The 19011-nt window shown below is 41.8% G+C and overlaps 1 protein-coding gene across 2 annotated transcripts in view; it reads left to right on the forward strand.

The window, feature by feature from the left end:
- flt4 (fms related receptor tyrosine kinase 4) overlaps positions 1-19011 on the forward strand; it is a 47746-nt gene that overhangs the window by 14955 nt on the left and 13780 nt on the right. The window contains exons 1-13 of one of the 2 annotated variants that reach the window (XM_085178810.1): positions 1691-2034; positions 4082-4178; positions 5507-5781; positions 7554-7675; positions 7782-7953; positions 10447-10586; positions 10665-10836; positions 12322-12439; positions 12577-12761; positions 13027-13192; positions 15677-15812; positions 16344-16452; positions 18239-18598. In XM_085178810.1, coding sequence (XP_085034936.1) covers positions 4102-4178; positions 5507-5781; positions 7554-7675; positions 7782-7953; positions 10447-10586; positions 10665-10836; positions 12322-12439; positions 12577-12761; positions 13027-13192; positions 15677-15812; positions 16344-16452; positions 18239-18598 — 2032 coding nt within the window. In that variant the 5' untranslated portion in view covers positions 1691-2034; positions 4082-4101. Of the gene's footprint in view, positions 1-1690; positions 2035-4081; positions 4179-5506; positions 5782-7553; positions 7676-7781; positions 7954-10446; positions 10587-10664; positions 10837-12321; positions 12440-12576; positions 12762-13026; positions 13193-15676; positions 15813-16343; positions 16453-18238; positions 18599-19011 lie in introns of those variants that run through there. The other variant, XM_085178799.1, reaches the window with a different exon arrangement.

Consider the following 19011-nt stretch of genomic DNA (forward strand, 5'->3'; position numbering starts at 1 on the left):
ATCTCCTGCAGCAATAAATCAGGATAAGTTAAAGGGGATTATTTTAGCTTTCTCTCTCTTTTTTAGTGGAATAATAACATAATGCAACTTTCAAATTTATAGGGGAGATGTTTCTTTGCTTTCTTGGAAAAACTACAGATAACTGCTGAGGCTGAGGTAGCCGTTTATCTAAAGTTAGCATAAAGACTGGAACCGGTGGGAAACAGCTAGCTTGGCTCTGAGTAATCCGCCACCTACATGTCAAAAGCAGCTCACTGCAAATATACAAAACATAACCAAAAATAGAAACACTGCAAATAACACAGGCTATAATAAAAACCTGGACACATCTGGGCATTGTTTTATTGTAATTTTTGCCTATTTTTACCGTGCTTTGTGACACAGGAAGTTACAGCATACTTCTGCCTGTTAGTCAAGCATCAGATGTTTCAGCTATTATTGCAGATTTCTTCCGTTAGTCCGCTTTGTTTCTGAGCTTTGTTGTATTTTGTGTATTTGCAGCTCGCTGGGCAACCTCAGTTTTCGCCTTTGTGATAAGCTCAGTTAACCGCCTGTTGATTGCAGCTGCATGTAGATGTGAGACTGCCGTGGATTTTCTTATCTAAGTCACAGCAAGAAAGCAAATCAGCATGTTTTTCAAAATCGCTTATGATTTCTTTAAGAAATTATCATTTGAAGTTTTCAAATCTGGTCACAGAAGCTGGGCTTACATTGTAAAAATGAAAAATTTACATATGAATAAATTGGCTCTGTGATGCTCCCTGGGCGGCGGGACATGTAGGAAGAACGAGGCTGGTGTTTAAGATTCGCAGCTGTACAGATCTCTGAGTTTTGATTGGCAGCAGGTCATGACTGGCTGCTGTGAAACCATTGCTGGGCACTTCAGCTGCTGTTGCCTAGACCTAGAAGATGTGTGAGTAAGTAATATAAAATGCGCATATGCAGCTCCATTGTACAAATGTTTTGACCCCAGATAGATTTGTGTGCTTATAAAAGAAAGTATACTGATCCAATATATGAAAGGTATTTGTATAGCCTTTCAGCTGCTTGCATAACTCTATTTGTGCATTTGTCCTGCTGAATTCGTAGCTTTGTTCACATCTAACAAAAAATGATCAGTCTCTAGTTTTTATGACTTTTTCATTTTAATGGAAAAAGGCAGAATATCAACTAAAAAATTCAGAAAAAAAACACATACCTGAAAATTGTAAATTTATTTGCATATTATTGAGTGAAATAAGCATTTTACCCCCTACAACCCAGCCAAAACTCTGGCTCCCACAGATTGGCTGTGTGCCCATGTGACACGCAGATTAAAACCAGTCAATGAATCAATCAATTACAAATACTCCTAATCGCAACTCATCATGTGTATAAAGCACACCTGTCCACAGAATCCATTTCTTCCATTCCAACCTCTCCACCACCAAGGGTGAGACCAAAGAGCTGTCAAAAGACGTCAGGGACAAACTGTAGACCTGCACAAGGCTGGAATGGGCTACAAGACCATCAGCAATAAGCGGTGTTACGTTACATATTTAAAATACAAAATATGAGTAACTGTATTCCGTTACAGGTACCGTTTAAAAAGGTGGTATTTAGAATACAGTTACTTTGTTGAAATAAATGGATTACACGGCGGTACTTCCCTGTTTCATATTGTGGCGGGTCAGGCTTTTTTGGCTTTTGTTTGACAGCTACGTTCTGCAGTTCCAGGCGGCAGCGTTACGGTTGCCATGGTTACAGGGTGGCGCTCTCTCTCTGCGTGTTTCCTGGGTGAGAGAGGCCTTTTTGTTGTTGTTGTGCTAAGCTAATAGGCAGAATGCTACAGGCATAGCTCTAAAGAATGTAGCATCATAGGCAGTGTAGTCCGTGCTGCAGGGAGAATGGACTGCCATACCCGTTATGTGTCTGTGACCGAGGGAGGGAGAAAAAGGAAAAGTACTAGCTGTCATCGAGCAAAAACGGGAGCTGGAAGCATGTAAATATAATAATAACCACTGCAGCCAAGAAGAGTGCCTGAAAAGCCCAGTTGTAAGTAAGCTATTAAAACTCGACTGTACGCTGTGTTCGTGTTTTCCTCCGAAACAATAAGTTCCGTTGGAGCAGCCTTTCAACACCTCTCTCTGTCTCTGGCAAGCAGAGTTGACCTAGACAACAAAGTAAAGCTATTTTTCGGCAACGAGCCCGACACGAACCTGTATTAGTCAGAGGTCCCTTTACTACGGTTCGGAGCCAAAACTATACGGAAAGAACTAGTTAATGATCTGAGGGCAGTTGGGACCACAGTGGCCAAGGACACTACAGGTAACATAATATGCCGTAATGGACTGAAATTTTGCAGGTCTCCCTACTCAAGTCTTGGGTGAGAGAAGTGGCCCAAAATCCCTCCTGAGATCTGTTCAAATCTGGTGACCAACCACAAGAAGCATATTACCACTGTGGTTGCCAACACAAGTTTCTTCACCAAGTACCACTTCATGTCAGATCAAATACCAATTTCACTCAATGCCTTGCAAATCACTTTCTAACTTTCAAGTAAGGTGTTTTTATGGATTTTTAGATGATATTCTGTTTCTCTTCATTAAAATGAAACTACCATAAAAATTGGAGGTAGTTCATTTCTTTGGAAGTGAGGAAACTTACAAATCCAATAGGGGATAATATAAGATTCTCGCTGTTCAACAGTCCTGGGTCTTTTGTTTCATAATGGGACAAAATATTTTGAGTTGGTGAAAGATTTGGCCTTCAGGCAGATCAGTTCAGAAACTGGACTCTTTTGCTACAAAGCCAAGTTGTTGTAATAGCTGCAATATGCAGTTAAGTATTGTTTCATGCAAGGCCTTTCTTAAAAAAGACACAATGGATGGGAGCACATGTTGCTCTGAAACTTGTATTACCTTTCAGAATTGATGGTCCCTTTCCAGATGTGTAAGATACATTGGCACTAATGCACCCTCATACCATCATAGATGCCATATCCATGTTTTCCAAAAAGAATTCCACATTTAAATTTTTCTGAACACAGATCAGTTTTCCACAAGCTAATTTCAAATGTCCTCAGTCCATTTTAAATGAGCTTGACCCCTTAGAAAGTGTTTCAGGATTGTGTTCGCATATAGCTTGTCTTTAGATGATGGAGGCTTTTACCTACTTTTATGGATGGCACGGTCACAGTTTTCACAGATAGTGGTTTCTGGAAGTGTTCTTCAGCCTATGCAATGACTTCCACAACAGAGACATGTCTGTTTTCAAGGCAGTGGCACCTGAGGGTGTGAAGATCTTAGATTTCAATACTGATTTTCAGCCTCATCTCTTTTGAGAATAAAAATCATTGCTTTGTTTTTATTTACATTTTACATATGGAGTGCAGGGGTTTTTATATTGTAGTCTACTGTTTATGATGCTTATCCATGCATATTTTCTCAGTTTGTTTTGATGTTTGTGCATCGCTTTGTAACAAAGTGCCTTGAAGCACACTATGTATTTATTTATTCAGTCTGATGTGGGAAAATGGTCATGATTTGTTTTGTAAATGCTCAGAAAGCCTCTGCACTACCGCACAGCCACTCAGTCCCTGCGATAGCACAGTGTGTGTTTTCATCTCTAATGATATCCAGGTGGAGCATAAGTCATGGTGACACTTTTATATATGATCGACTGTAGGTGCAGAGTCTGACTATGCGCTAATAGCACCCTGAGGGGACTCTACTATGGTAATGACATTCTAGGCCAGCTATATTAACCAAGCACCGATGAGTGAAGTGAATGCATTTGTAATAAATCAAGGGCAAATGGTTTTGTGTGGCTGTTTCAGAGGCGGAGGTAAAGAGATCACACCAGCATTGCCTCATGAGCGAGCCGTAATTTCTCTATCTGGGTGTTTTTCAGCATCAGCGACCGGTTCCTTTAGCTGCAGATTGCCTTACACCTTGTAAATGTAATAACCACTGTGTCAGATTTCAGATTCCTGATGTGCTTCAGAGATTTGACAGCTTACCAGCAGCTCTGTCAAAAACACTAGGTCTTGACTGACCTGTGTAACATGATTCTAATGCAGTTGGCTTGTTCATTCCCGCAGGTCTGGTGATAGGCTATTCTATGACTCCACCCGTCCTCGACAGCCCCAAAGACGAACTAGTGATTGCAGCCCACACAACACTCACTCTTACATGCAGGTATGTTGTTCTGCTCTTCTCGTCTTGGACTGACTACATGCACTTGTGCATGACAAACTGTGTGTTTTTTCAGGAAATTACAAAAAAATCATCATTGATAGATTAAAAAAAATGTGTTACTTGCAATCAACAAATGAGAAAAAATACATTTTGACTCTGCTACAGTTCATTTTTCAGATAAAGTTACCAGTTTTATTACATCTTTCATGAACAAAGGATCTGGACACTCATGCATTGCTAATAGTTTTCATAGCATTTTATACGTCTTACATTTGTGATGCAAACTGTCAGTTTAAATAAGAAAAGTCTGCACTTGTTTTACTCTGCTATTTCTAAACCATATAAACAATGGGCCATGTCTTATAAGACAGAGATTTTTTTGTTCTAAAGCAAAGCCAGGCCCGATTTAAACTGAGCCTGTGTCATATATGAGTCAACTCATGATAATGATCCTATATTCCTATAAAATCTCAGCTGTGCTGTCTGCTGCCCCAAGCAGTCCCTCCTTTAACCATTTTGTTTTGTGGTGAACAAAAAAAAGAAGAAAAAAAAGCTGTCTTTGCTAAAGCTGATATTATTTTTGGTCTTTTCCAGATTATTTCTCAGATAAATGTTTTCATCTTAAAAAAAAACAACCTCCCATAAGGGAAAATTATTCACTGGGGCTGAAAATACTTAAATTATCATCTGTCATGTTTGTGTCATTTCCAGCCATCACATTTTGGCACCATGTGCACATTTCTGACATTACTGTTTAGTGGAGCAAGGTGATGAAAGCATTGCTATCGGTTTTCAGACGGCCATTATGGTTGCAACCGTAATGCCTCTGGGTTAACATAACTGAATTTATGTGACAAAGCTCAAAGCAAACAAGGATGTGCAGATGCTCTGGAAAATTTATAGCACTACAAGTGCAAAAAGCACACTCACAGTCACACAAACACTGTCGTTTTTTTACTTAACCTGTAACAACAATGTAATAATAATGTCTTTATTGGCACAGAGTATTTTGACTGATAAGCAGAAAGAAAGTTTTATGCAATCGAACAATTAACATCACTAATAAACAATCTAAGAACAGGTAGATGTCAGCTAATGCATATCTGCATATTGTCTGCTTGGAAATGAAGAGAGACTTTATGACATTGGATACTTCGGTAAAATGGAATCATGTAAAAAAAGAAAAAACTAAAGGACCTAGGAGTGTACCTTGTGGTACACCATAAGTAATGTGACAATCTGAGTGTTAATTCCAATAATACAACTTTTCATTTTAAGTACTAAGATTAAATCTGTTCCGTGTCCTTTGACTTTTCACATCTCTTCAGGGGATCTAATACTCTGGTCTGGGCCTGGCCTGATCAGACTCTGGTTGGACGAGACCTAACCCAGCGTCACTCCCAGCTGGAGACCACCTCAGCCCCCGGGCAGAGGGTGGCCTTAGTCAGCGAGTGTCCGGGGAAGTCGGAGTTGCCGTACTGCAAGAAGCTTGTCCTGAATGGGGCACAGGCCAAAGACACGGGCTACTACCGCTGCTCGTATAACGATGCCAAGGCCATCATTGAAGGCACCACTGCCACCAGCATTTATGTCTTTGTCATGGGTGAGTCACACAAGCCTGCAAATGTGGTAACTCTGACACTGAGTCTGGATGTTTGTGGGTTCATTTTACTCTTGAACTTGTTTCGAAAAAGAGCAAATTTCATCCCCTTGCTTGATCTGGTCCGCAGCTCTTTGGCTTGGCTATGTGGAACCTTTAGTCCTTATTTCTGTTTTCTTTGGTAGCCATCCTGTTGAAGCAGATCTCCTGTTTTGAATATTACTTTAATATCAAAGCAGACGCTCTGTTATTAGAAGTGGAAATTGTTGAGTTTGCCTCGGTCACACCCTGGAGGTTGGCAGGATTCAGATATTAGCGATGCAAAGCTTTTGATAAAGACAGGAATGGGAAGCTAATTAAAGCATTAATGCGCTATTTGTTTTTCGTAATATCAAAATGAATAACATATCAAAGAACACCAATGAAATGTGTTTCGCTATCAGTATATTTTTTGTCATATACAAGTTGACAAGTCAGACTAGCTCATAGTTTGAACTTTAGAACTCAGGACTTGTCCCTAAGGGTTGTCTCTTTACTTTTCCTCGCTCCGTGTGCTGAGGGAGAGGAGGCACATGGAGAGACAGATGATTGTCATGGCGGGGAATCCTGCTGACCAGTCCACTCATGTGAAACGCCTGTTTATCCCCTCTGACAAGGTGCCAAAACAGTTTCCACAGATCTATCCGGGGGGCTGATCATAAGCAGATGGAATTGCAGCCATAAATTAGACCCAGTGTGTTGAAGGATAAAGGGGACACATGTGGATTCAATTAGATGGGCAGATGTCAGCCTTTTACTCCTTCAGGGCTCTAACGCTATGCTCTAAATGCACATATGAGTGCAGACGCTGATCTGAATACATGAATATACTGTATTTTTACATGTGTAGAATAATGCAAAGCACACAAACACCTGCTCAGCCTGCTCTGCAACCTGTCCTCGCCTCAAGTAGCAGATCTCTTCCTCCGAAACCAACTGCAGTCTGATACCTGCGGGTGATTTATTGAGAAGAAGTTAAAGTGCGAGACGCTGTGTATTATTTCTGTTGCTTGTGTGTGTGTTCAGTCCACTGCAGGGCAGAAATATAAGCCTCTTGATATGACTCTTTGTTTGGCCTCGCAGCAGCTTAAAGTGATAGGTTTGAGTTGTGCAGAAAAAAGAAGAAGTATGGAAACAACTGAAGGCTTATCATGCAAAACAAGACGTAAGAAGAAAAGCTCGCATGTCATATAACATATTTGCTGCTGCTCAAACATCGCCGGTACTGACAGCAAAGCGGGAGAGATCAACGTTTTTATAATACCATAATCTTTTGCTGAGGGAATAGTAGCTTTTATGGTGATAAGAGCTGCAGTTTAAATTGCCAAAACAATTGCTGCGATGTCTCCCAAAGTCCTGAGCATCGGTAGCTGCAGCAACAAAAAAGGGAAGTATCAAGGTGTTAAGAATGAAACACAGTGGAGAGATATTTTCCATCACCAGAGAGCCTGAGATGAAATTGTAACACTGTTTAGAGGATGATTAAACCTCTTGGCTGTCTGTTTCTCAGTTTATTTTGTAATAGAGGTCCTTACCGCTATTTGCTAGGTGGGGACAGACTGAGCTGTTGGTAATCATGATAAACTACACATGAGGTGTGTCCTTGGGGGTCATTATCAGGATGGGGGAGATCTGGCTGTCCGTACATGAAGTTAACTCAGTAATAGCTGCCATTACCCCAGCTGCTATCAGGGTTAACCTCTAACAGCTCCCTGTCTCTCTCTGTCTGCATCCAGACCCAGAGCAGCCCTTCCTCAACAGCGGTAGTGTGCAGACCATTTTCATCAAGAGCCATTCCACAGATGTAATAGTGCCATGCCTGGTCACAGTGCCTGATCTGAATGTCACCCTGAAAACGGTTTGTGCCCAAACCAAATTTCTCACACTCTGTTCATCCAGTTAAAGTTTTCAGCTGGTGCTTAAATTGATGATTTTAACAGCAGCAATCATTTTTGTGCATTTAGATGTTGTACAATCCCTGGCCACTGGAGAAGGAGAGGCTGAGATGGGACAACAAGCGGGGCTGGTCCATTCCCAAAAACATCATAGACAAGGAACCTCTCCTGATGCTTTTTTGTGCTGCTATGCTGGGAGGCAATCGGTACAGTTCGGACAACTACGTGTTCCACACTACAGGTAAAACAGTATGTTTCCTCCAAAGGTTCCAAAAGTATCCTTAGGTATTTATCACAAAGTCCTGCCAAAATGCAACAGCTGAACTCTTAGCTAAACTTTTAACTTCAAGAGTTAAATGACACACCACAGAGCTTTGGGACACAGAGAAGACTGGGTCATTACTGTAACTGAGAACACTAAGCTAGTTAAAAAACTTAGGCAGATCCCTCGAGGTGGATGAGATCCGCTCTGAGTTTCTCACAGGTCTGGATTCGAGCCTGAACGATATAGGACTTCTAAGACTGACACCAATATTTGTTGACTTAAAAATCGGATATATCAGCCAATATCTTTTTTTTCTTTCAAGTACACAAAACAAGATAATGTGTCCCTGCTGAGATAATATAACAATGCAGGGTAAAAACAATCTTGTTTTTTTGTCACACGAAGTTGTGGATTACTTGTTTAGATCAATCGGTTGCTGTGTTAATGGCACTCTAAACACCTGCATTGCCAACAGGGAAGTCGCAGAGTATGCTGTGGTGGACAAACTGTGCAACGTCAACACTTGTAACATAGTTGAGGGGTGTTTCTCCAGTGTTTTTTTTTCCTGTTTTAATTCTCATTGTTGTAAAATAAATGTCAATTATTTGCTCATATAATGTATCGGCAAATAGCTAATATCGACTGATAATATTGGCTGGGCGGTATTGAGCAACTATCCTGTATGACACAGTTCTGCAACACCAAGTGCAAGTTATTACCTTTGGATTTGCAAACTAGGGTGGTGGTCCAACTTCGGGACGGATCACACTGCTTATCCTCGTTTATCCCAGGGGAGTGCTAGGATTTAGGAAAGATAACACAGTTTACTTCCTGGTTTTGGAGCAATGGCCCAGCTCTTTTCTTGCTTTTCCAGTAGAAATATTTGGGAGTTTGCCCAACCAGTCCGTTTTTTATAGACTTTGAGAAAGCATTCAACCACATCCCTTGGGATGTTCTGTAGGGTGCTTCAAGAGCTTTTCAGTCCCTGTACAATTGACATGGTTGGTTCACATTGCTGGCAGGACATCAGACTTATTCCCAGTGGGTACTGGACTGTGGCAGTGCTGCCCTTTGTTACCATATCTGTTTCTTGCTGAATTTCTAGGTGCAGCCAAGGGGTAAAAGGTTTCAGGTTCAGTGGTTTCAGGATCATGTCTGTGCTTTTTTGACTTCACTGAGGGATGATCGCAAACTTGCACTGGGGCAGTTTTTCAGCAGTAGGGATAACAATTAGCACCTCCAAGTCCAAGGCCACGGCTAGTATGGAAGAGTGGAGCAGGAGACTGACGAAAAGATGGGAGAAGCGTCTGCACTGATGCTGATGGCGTATCAGTATGTTGGTACGCTAAATAAAGAATAAAATGCAAGGAGTAGAAATGAGGAGCTCACGCTATCTCCGCTGTGGCTCAAACTGAAAGATTATTTCTATGTGGTCTTGGGAACACCTTGGCATCAGCTCCACCTCCTCAGAAGAGCTGGAAAAGGTGACTTGGGGCAAAGGAGGTCTGGGCATCTCTGATTAGACTGCTGCCCCTGTGACCCAAACCCGGATAAAGCAGCAGAAAATTGGATGGATGGGCGAATGGAGTTACAAAAAGACTCCCGACCCAGGACAAATATTTGAATTAGATTTGACTCTCTGCTCTTGTTGAAAGAGAAATTAGCTAGAAAATCAAAGGTGGTGCTAGACTGACTGCTCTGTCCCCATAATTTTCCATGGCAGTCGGCGAGCCAATTAAGCCTTAATGCTGACAATTTCGAGGCTTTTATTTAATTATGTAATTTCCTCTAAAACAACTCCATTTTTATGTAAGGATGGAGTCATTATGTCACAAGCACTAAAAGAAAAGAAGAAAAGAGAAGCAGATGGAAAAGGAAGGCATAATCAAATTTTGAAAAACTAAGCTGAAAAGGCGAGAGACTTTATGTTGAGTTTCCCTCTCATAGCGCGTGAACTCAGGGTGATCCAGATGCTCTACGCTCTGTTGTATGAGCTCATTCACCTCTGTCTTCAGAGGGCAAATGGAAACTCATATTCACCGCTCCCAGCCAAATGTAATAGCCACATCAGTCAGAGGAGAAACTCAGAGAGGCTTCACTCTTCACACTAATGGACTGTATAAACAATCAGTAATCACAGTCTGCCTTTTTTTTTTTACGTGCAAAGTCATTTCCATGCAGAGAGAATGACCTAAACATCAGATACACTGTCCAGTGTGCAAAACGGGATTGATGCTTCACTTCAGTTTTATTCACATATATAAACAAACACACACACATCTAGATATATATAAAATTGTGTGTGTGTGTGTATGTATATATAAAGTTTTAGAGTAGCCTGGGATGGCTTCTCAGGTCCAAAGGAAAGTAATTTCCTCAGGAAAAACTGCTGACAATGTCACTCTGACCTCTCTCACTGTCTCCCTACCTCTGTCTGGGTCTACCTCGCCCTTTTATTTTCCCGGACAGGAAGTCAGGTTTACGATGTCAAGCTGTTTCCTGAGGAGCCAGTACAGCTGTTAGTGGGGGAGGCCCTCACCCTGAACTGCACAGCGATGGTGGAGTTCAACGCAGGGGTGGACATCCAGTGGTCTTACCCAAGCAAACAGGTACTAGCAGTGCATCGCATGTTGTGTTAGTAAGAAGCAAACCTGAATTCACAATCACAGTTTGTTTCTCCTCACCAGACGAACGACTTGGTGCAAGTTACCACCCTCCGTGAATCTCTGTCTCAAGCCACGACGGCTTCTAGCGCCCTGACCATCCACAGTGTCAATGTCACAGACACCGGCCGATACACCTGCAATGTTACCAGCATGGATGGGACTTACACCCAACAAACTCAGGTCGTAGTTCATGGTAAGACTTTCTTCTTTTTTTTTTGTCCATACATTAGTCTTCTTAAAGTTTGCATTAACCATCCAAATCTACAGTTATGCTGGCAAACATAGCAAATAATCCAGCTCTATATGCAGTTATGGTCAGTCTCCACAATAATCCCTGTAATGAAAAACTTGACCAATCATCTGCCTCCATCTCACCCTGTCCTCAGCATCCTCCTCTGTCACCAAATCAGTTGCCATTAGATTGTGTTTGATGCAACCTTCATGACAATTGTAGTTTATAGTTAAGTTATAGTTTTAAGTTATTAATGAAGTCACATATTTAATAGAGGTAAGAATCACCCCACAATACCATATTATGTTGGGATTAAATAATTTGCAGTGCCTCAATAATGCTATACTTTTTAGTAATAAGTGTTATGTCTTCCATCGGATGCCTCTGAGGAATCAAAAGTGAAGTGTTGATATTTGCAATTATCACAGTATGATATGATTTTTAACTTTTTGCAACATGCCGAGTATTCCAATAACATATATTGCTTTCTGTTATAATGTCTGTTTTATCCAATAACCTGAAGTTATCTCGTTTCATCTATTATTTTTGCTGCCAATGAGATTGTATAACATGCCAACACCAGCACAAAAAAACTGCCATAAATGTTGCCACTTAGCTGGCAATTACATGCAATCTACTTCTGATAATGCAGCGGTTAACTGTGGTAAATCATCTGTTTGTCTCTACACAGACAGAAACATTTACACATTTCACAGAAATTCACATTTAACTATTATATTTGCACTCTGCAACCTCCCAGGTCTGTAGGAGTATAACCAGAACACAGGCAGCTGGCAGCCAGCTCAGTCGAGTCCCCTCGAGTTTGGCTCTAAAGCTGCTTCAGGATTTCTGTGCATGAGATGAGCCGTCTTGCACGTGCATTTACCAGAGTAGTAGGATTTATTTAATAAAATAGCAACATTTTATTTCATAAAATATTGAATCGATATTTGGTATCGATTTGGTATCGATTTTTTAAAAATCAAAACGAAACATATTACATTCATTAATTTTTCCTGCGACACATGGTCTTTATCACTGTAAAGCTTTATTTTCAAACATTTTGGTTTGTGATATCATGTGTGACGTGAAACAGACCAAAGTAAAAGGAACATAACTAAACACAGAAAACATGAAAGGCGAACTCTGACATCTAAAGGTGCACCAAAGGTGTCGTATGCTCTCTCTTTGATGTTTTTGAAAAGCTTCACGTTCAAATTTTTTCCAGAAGGAAAAGGGCTTTAAGGGCTCGCGCGAGTCTGCCCAGAGATCTGCTTGAGCAGTGTCTAACTCCAAAACCATGACACGTGCAACCCAGCGCACCATCCTTACCTCGTGGACAAGCTCTAGAAAAATACCTTAGAGTTTGGAATTGAGCAGTGTTTATGGATTAAAGGGTTTTTTCAGATGAGGCAAAATAATTAATGTGAATGCCTCTGATTCCAGAAGGACCATTTATCCACCTCGACTACAGAATTGGACCAATTGTGGAGATAACTGCTGGCCAGAAGTCATACAAATTACAAGTAAATGTCTCTGCCTTACCGGCACCCGAAACGCAATGGTAAGAGGAGTCTCATTAAATGTAATTGGAAATGTCCAAAAGCATAATTAGGCCTCGCAAATCTGAGATTTGTAGCTCAATTAAAGAGCAGGACATCTCAGTAGGAGCACATTTTGTGTATCTGTGTGTGCCACCAGGTATAAAGACGGAAAGCTAATAAACCAGCGCCCAGAATTCAAGATGAAAAGGATGAGGATGCACCCTAAACATGTTTTAGAGATTAAGGATGTTTGTCAGGAGGACTCCGGGCTGTACACGGTGGTCCTGAAAAACAGCGATGCTGGGCTAGAGAGGAAGCTCAACATAACGCTTGTCGTCAACGGTATGTGTGTGTTGCTCTGTGAACCTCCAGTTAAAATCCCTCCAGATATTTTAGGAACAAAGCAGCAGTGTAAAGTTATAGAGATTCCCTGCCTTCCCAAGTGAGGAAAGTCGAATTTTTGTAGATTTAATTTGAAAATCTTACAAAAGAAAGGAGCAAAAGAGTAAAAACGTTGCATGAATCAATTATAAAGAGACCCCTATCTAGCATAAAAAAGTTATGACTTCCTGGAAGAATTGATTTATTAGCTCTCTTCTTCCCCCAGTTCCTCCTCAGATTCATGAAAAAGAGGTGGCAGATCCATCCAGCCCTTATCCCAGCGGCAGCAGCCAGACACTGACGTGCACCGCCTACGGTGTCCCCATTCCCAACATCAGCTGGCAGTGGAGGGCCTGGGGCCCCTGTGTCCTCAACAGCACCCAAAGCAGAGTGTAAGAAAAACCTCAGCCCCAGACTCATTCATATATAGCACTGGTAGTTTTGCAACTGTGTGTGTGTGAAGATAAGGTTTGATCAGACAAGACAGGAAAGGCGGGAAGAGCAGTGCATGAAGCGTTACGTGAGACCAAATAACAAGAAGAGGTCAGTGTGAAATTATCCACTGGCTCTGAGTGAAAAGAGAGAGAAGGGGGCGGCGGGGCAGGTGGCTGTGGGTGAAAAGAGCTAATATATAGAGTTAGGTAGAGGGGAGGTAAGGAAGGAGGAAAGAGGAGACTAAAGGAAAGTGTCTGCTCGACGTCCAGCCAGCTTCCTCCCCCACACAGTAATAATGTGCCTGTCACTCTCCTGTGCTATGGTCCAGCTTTGTGCATAAGCAAAGACACACATACAGACACAACACACATGAAACGCACATAAATCTCCCAGGTGTGATTGAAGCTAACTAGAGTGCTACACAATACAAATACACTTAAAACATGTACATAAACACTGAAAGACAACTCGCTCATTACCAGGCTTCTCTTGTCAAATAAAACCCATTTTATGAGTTCTCGGGGCAATCATACTCACTTGTTTCCTATTTCTCTAGCCCCAGTGTTTTGTGCGCTTCCACTGAATATCGCTCTAATATCCACCTGCCTCTACCGTCTTCCTCCCAGGCTTAATTTTGGAAAATTTTGCTGTTCTGACCTTTCCATGTCAGCATGCAACATGAGTGCAGCTGCAAGGTGTCGATCCTGGTCTAAGAGGCAGTCTGAAACTCACAGCAGTGGCAGCTTTGGTTTACTTTTGGCTGAAAGTGCTCAGTTCGTGTTTTGTTTTAGCCACTGTGGATCTAATATGCCATTTCATGGACAGTGAATTCTGCCTCTATTTTTTTTTTACATTTTCTTTGAATATTTTTTTTTTGAAATTCCTTGTCCATTGTGACGGTCTGAAATACAGCGAAGGACTTCCAGCTAAACCTGTCCTTCCTCACAGGCTCCTGTTAAGTGTAGCAGCACAGTGTGTTCCTGATGAAGTGTGCTTGATGAAAGAAAGTAATTTTACAATATCAGGCGTTTGCTTTTGTAATCTCGGTGGTGCTGGTCTTTTTCTTCAGAGCCTGAGAAATTACTTTCAGGAGAGTAATGTCTTGTCTGATGTTATCTCTGTATGTGTGTGCGTGTTTGTTGCATATACAAATCTGCTCATAAAGCACATTGTGGAGCTCTGTCATTCATGTGGCAACAGAAAACAAGTGAACACAAAAAGCAGGCCCTCACACAGTGCTGCTAGACTTCTATGCAAAATAATGAAGCCTCATCAACGTAGCTTAGCATCAAGACTAGAACTAGGAAAAGCAAATAATCCCCTGGCTTACAAGTAGGTGGTTTTATGGGGGCATATCACTTCTTAAACAGTATGGATTAGACAAAGGAGGTGTAATATCCTAATTACCGAGCCAGAGACGTGCCAATAAGAGGATTGATAAGTAATTTAGGAGCAAGAGAAAAGGCTTACTGCAAATTATTCTGCCTATGGTCCAAATGCTGCGTGCGATCTCTTTACTGTCAGTAAAAGGATATTGTGTTTTATAAATTAGTAAATTTCTGCCTATCTACAGTCGTTTTGAATTGCTCCTCAGCTTTTTGTATACTGGTAGGATAAAGGGAAATAGGTGTACCTATTTATTGAAACATATGGTATCTAAGGCAAACACAGAGTTTGTACCTTTATTCTTCAACACAGGCTGAACTCTGTCAGGCAGCTTTCTTGACATTTCTTTAAGTAGTCTTCAATAAAGGTTCTCCATGCATCTTGAAGGACATTCAAAGCACTTGTTTGGATGTTGGCTGCCTTTTGTTTTGTTGTCTGTCAAAATAATGTTGAGGTCCATGCTCTGGGAGGGCTGATAGTGTTCCACAGGTATGCTTTTCATGCTGAAAGATGAAGCTGCTGTCAATCAGACACTCTTCAGACGGCTCAAATGAAAATCTGATGTTATTTGATTTCTGTGTTTATAATCCCCAACACCACTGGCTGAAATGTGTTAAGTACAAGGGCTGGGCAAGCATCCAATGTGCAAAGTACAATACTGTAAATTGGTATTTACAAGTATGCACATTTACCACTAGTAAATTATGTAGAGAGTAAAATGAAACTGACCCCTGTGGCCTTCTGCTAATGCAGAGTAGTGCAGATGGGAGAAAATACTAAATAAAAATTTCATTAGTTTTCCTGTGATGTTCGCACTGCGGATTGTCATAATTGATAGCGTACTTTGTCCATTAGCTGCTAGGACACTTAGGACATAATTGCATTGGCTCAGGGCTTCAAGCTGATGTGAAATGCTATACAGTCTGCGGGAAAAGACTTCTCATAAAACCTCAGGATATCGTTCAACATGCTCCTTAATTCTCACCCACTGCCCACTCTGTGCTGCACATGTCAATGAGGCGAAATGTCATGAATGTGTCTCTGCTTCCCTCCAGGGCCCGACAAGACCGGAAGAGTCGGAGTGACAGGATCGCAGATTGTCAGAACTGGCAGGACATTAACTCGGAGAATGCCATGAATGAAATTGAGCCGATCGAGTCGTCTCTCGAAGTTGTGGATGGACGAGAGAAGGTTCGTCAGGCCTCATTGCGATTGTTACTGGTTTTCTGTGGACAGACATGCTCTGCTTATAAATTGATCTCTGGGGAAAAAGATTACAGAATATAATTAGGGCCTAACCCATAAGAAGGCCTTTCTGTAAGTGGACCTATCTGTGACCTGTGATGTTTTTATGTAAGCGTCCCAAATTCTGAGCTCCATAACAAAATTTGTCAATCAAGAGCCATTTCCACAGTAGAAATATTTAGAACAGTCTTCCTCTGCAGACTTCCTGCAAGTTCTAGTTATAAACACATCCAGGCACACATGTACGCGTACCCACGCCTGCACATTTATAAACCACAGCCGTAAGAGGAAATTATACATACACACGCTCACGCTGCAAACGCCCTATTTTTTTCACTCACACCTGAGCGAGTTTGTGTGTCGTTGGTCTGTCAGCAGAAAACCTGATTTTTACACGACAGCAGATTGCACTTTCTTTTAAAATGTGCGTCTCCACGACATGAATTAAAGTCTCGTCCTCCTTTCCTCGCCTCGCAGAGAGTGAGCAGACTTCTGATTCGCAATGCCAGCGTGTCCGTCATGTACAAGTGTTCTGCTAAAAACAAAGTGGGCAAAGATGAGCGGCTTATCTACTTCTATGTGACCAGTGAGTATGTGTGGTTAGATATCTCTCAAACACAATGCAAAACAGGAGCACTCACAGAGAGCAACTCCCGCCAAAGGCCAAGGGCTATACTAAAACTTTGATATTCTTTACTCATGTTAGCATTGGTAAGGTCATAATCTAGTGTGCTATATTATTCGATTTGTGTCATTGTGAAGTCATATTATGTTGTATTGAAAAAAATACGGTTTTAAAGAGCTTAAACAAAGAATGATGACTATGTTGCTTCAAAGTTTGGAGAGGATTGAATGGAAACTAAAGCTTTTTACCTTATTTTTGTGACCCTGAGCTTTGACCTTGAAGTATTACATACTAAAATTGTGTATTTTATTATCTTTAGTATATGATTGGAGCATTTTTGGCTTCTATAAGGTATAAAAACTCAAGCTTTAAGACATATTCATCCAGTGTGTGATTCTGCAAAACTTTATGGCGTCATTGTGACATCATAGGGTGTCATATTGAAAAGACGAAAAGTGTGTTGTAAAGCTCTATCATATGATATATTACTTGACATGGTTTCTTTAAATGTTTTTCAAGATAAACTTTGACCTTGAGCACTAACAATGAAGGTCAAGGTCAAATGCTTAGCCAACCCAGGCGTTCATGTCCCCCAAGGCCTAGTATATTGTTCTGAAGCTTAAAGACGATCCATAAATCCATTCTGTTCTGTCACAGGACTCAGTCAGCTCTGATCCTCTGCAGGAATAATAAAGCTACTCAATGTATGATAAGCCTACACAGAATGCGCGCTGCAGTATGTAGTATGATCTGTGCTCAAATGTTTCAGTAATCCAATAAAAAAACAAAAAGCATGTCTGATTTCAATTTGGCACATCAAGGTTGCTGCGCCGCTTCCAGCACCCCAGCTAAGCTTGGATTGCGCTCTGGAAGTCACGGTCTGACCACTTGCAGGTGCCCGTTTGCAGCGTGTGCTGGATCACATCCAGCAAGTCAAAATTACAACACTTCAACTCGAATTCCCCTTTGAGAACATGAGACGCAGGGGAGCAAATGGGGGTGGATGGTGATCTGCAGTTTTGTTTGTGGGGACAAAAGAGCTCCACGATGGCACATGCCACAGTAGAACTCTCTGTCCAATTCTGGCCCAACTCTGGAGGAGGAGTACAGGGTACACTCCCCACAAAAAAGCCAGGGGGATGGGTTTCTGGCTGAACACATGACTTAATGTGCCTTCTTTTGGCTTGGGCACTGCTCACTTTAAAAGTGATGATCTTCCATGTGAAAGTTGGTTTGGTTTGACGCAGCATTCTATGTTCCGGCTGAAATCGCTGGCATCCGTGCACTGGTGGCCAGAACAGGACATCAGGGCGCAACCAAAAAAAAAAGTAGAGCTCCTTTGTGATAGCAGCCCAACTCAAAAAACTCAAAGCAACTTGTGGGGTTGTTCTTTTAGAACTATTAGAAGTCTGTGGCCAACACCCTGTTGCCTCTTTACGCTTCCATGCCAAAGAAATAGTCCTTGTGAAAATAACTCACACTGAGGTTGGCCTGCCATTAAGGGCCTAATGGCAGTGTAACAAGGCCTAATGTTGCTGCAGAATTTCTTAATCCTGTGAGCAAGCACAAACAAAACTTCTCTTTCATTTTTGCTGGGATCCTCATAACAAGGCCGTCCTACATGCATTTGTTGGTTTATATTTTATATAAATGGCATTTTTTGAGGAGTATTTATTGATGTGTAATTCAAAGCCTTTCTGTGTAAGGGTAACATACCAGCCTGCCTGTTCTTCTCTCATCTTTAAAGCCATCCCTGAGGGCTTCAATGTAGATGTCCAGCAGTCTGAATATCCCCTGGAGCAGGAGAAAGTGTCTCTCCTTTGCAGTGCTGATAATTACACCTATGAGCAGCTCCACTGGTACCGTCTTGACCCTCGGGCCCTGCAGGACGAGGAGGGTAAGCCCCAGGAGCTGGACTGCAAGAGCGTGCACCTATATGCTGAGACTCTCCGTGGTGAGCTCTCCTTCCAGGAGCCCTCCAACAGCTGGGTCTTGGACTTCACCATTAACTCCATACAGCTGCAGGATGAAGGGCATTACGTATGTGAGGCTCAGAGCAGACGCAGTGGGGAGAAACAGTGCCTGTTCAGATACATCTCTGTCAAAGGTGAGCAATAAGGGGGAATTAAAGCTCCAGACACAGAGATGCAAACACACACACCGCTGAATGCAGAAAGCAGAAAGCAGAGTCACTCTAACTTCAGCACACTAGGCTGAACCACTAATTATAGAGAAAAACTCAACCCTTGGCAGTGGCAACACACATGGGTCGCAGCGGAACTGGCGCTGAGATGCTAGAGGCTTAAAAATACCCACACTCAAAAGATCCCACGCAGCTCGATACCCACATCCACACATAATGGAGAAAAATACTTGATGCCTGCACAGCATCAATATGTAAGGACATGAAAACAGAGCTGAGATGCAGCAGGGCTGAAAAGCACAAACAAATTCCTGCCTCGCTCGTGCTGTTTGCTGTGTAAGCTTGCGTCAGTGCCTGGAGGACATATGTACGCTTTA

This window comes from Neolamprologus multifasciatus, chromosome 2 (assembly GCF_963576455.1).
Source record: "Neolamprologus multifasciatus chromosome 2, fNeoMul1.2, whole genome shotgun sequence".
NCBI classification, from domain to species: Eukaryota; Metazoa; Chordata; class Actinopteri; order Cichliformes; family Cichlidae; genus Neolamprologus; species Neolamprologus multifasciatus.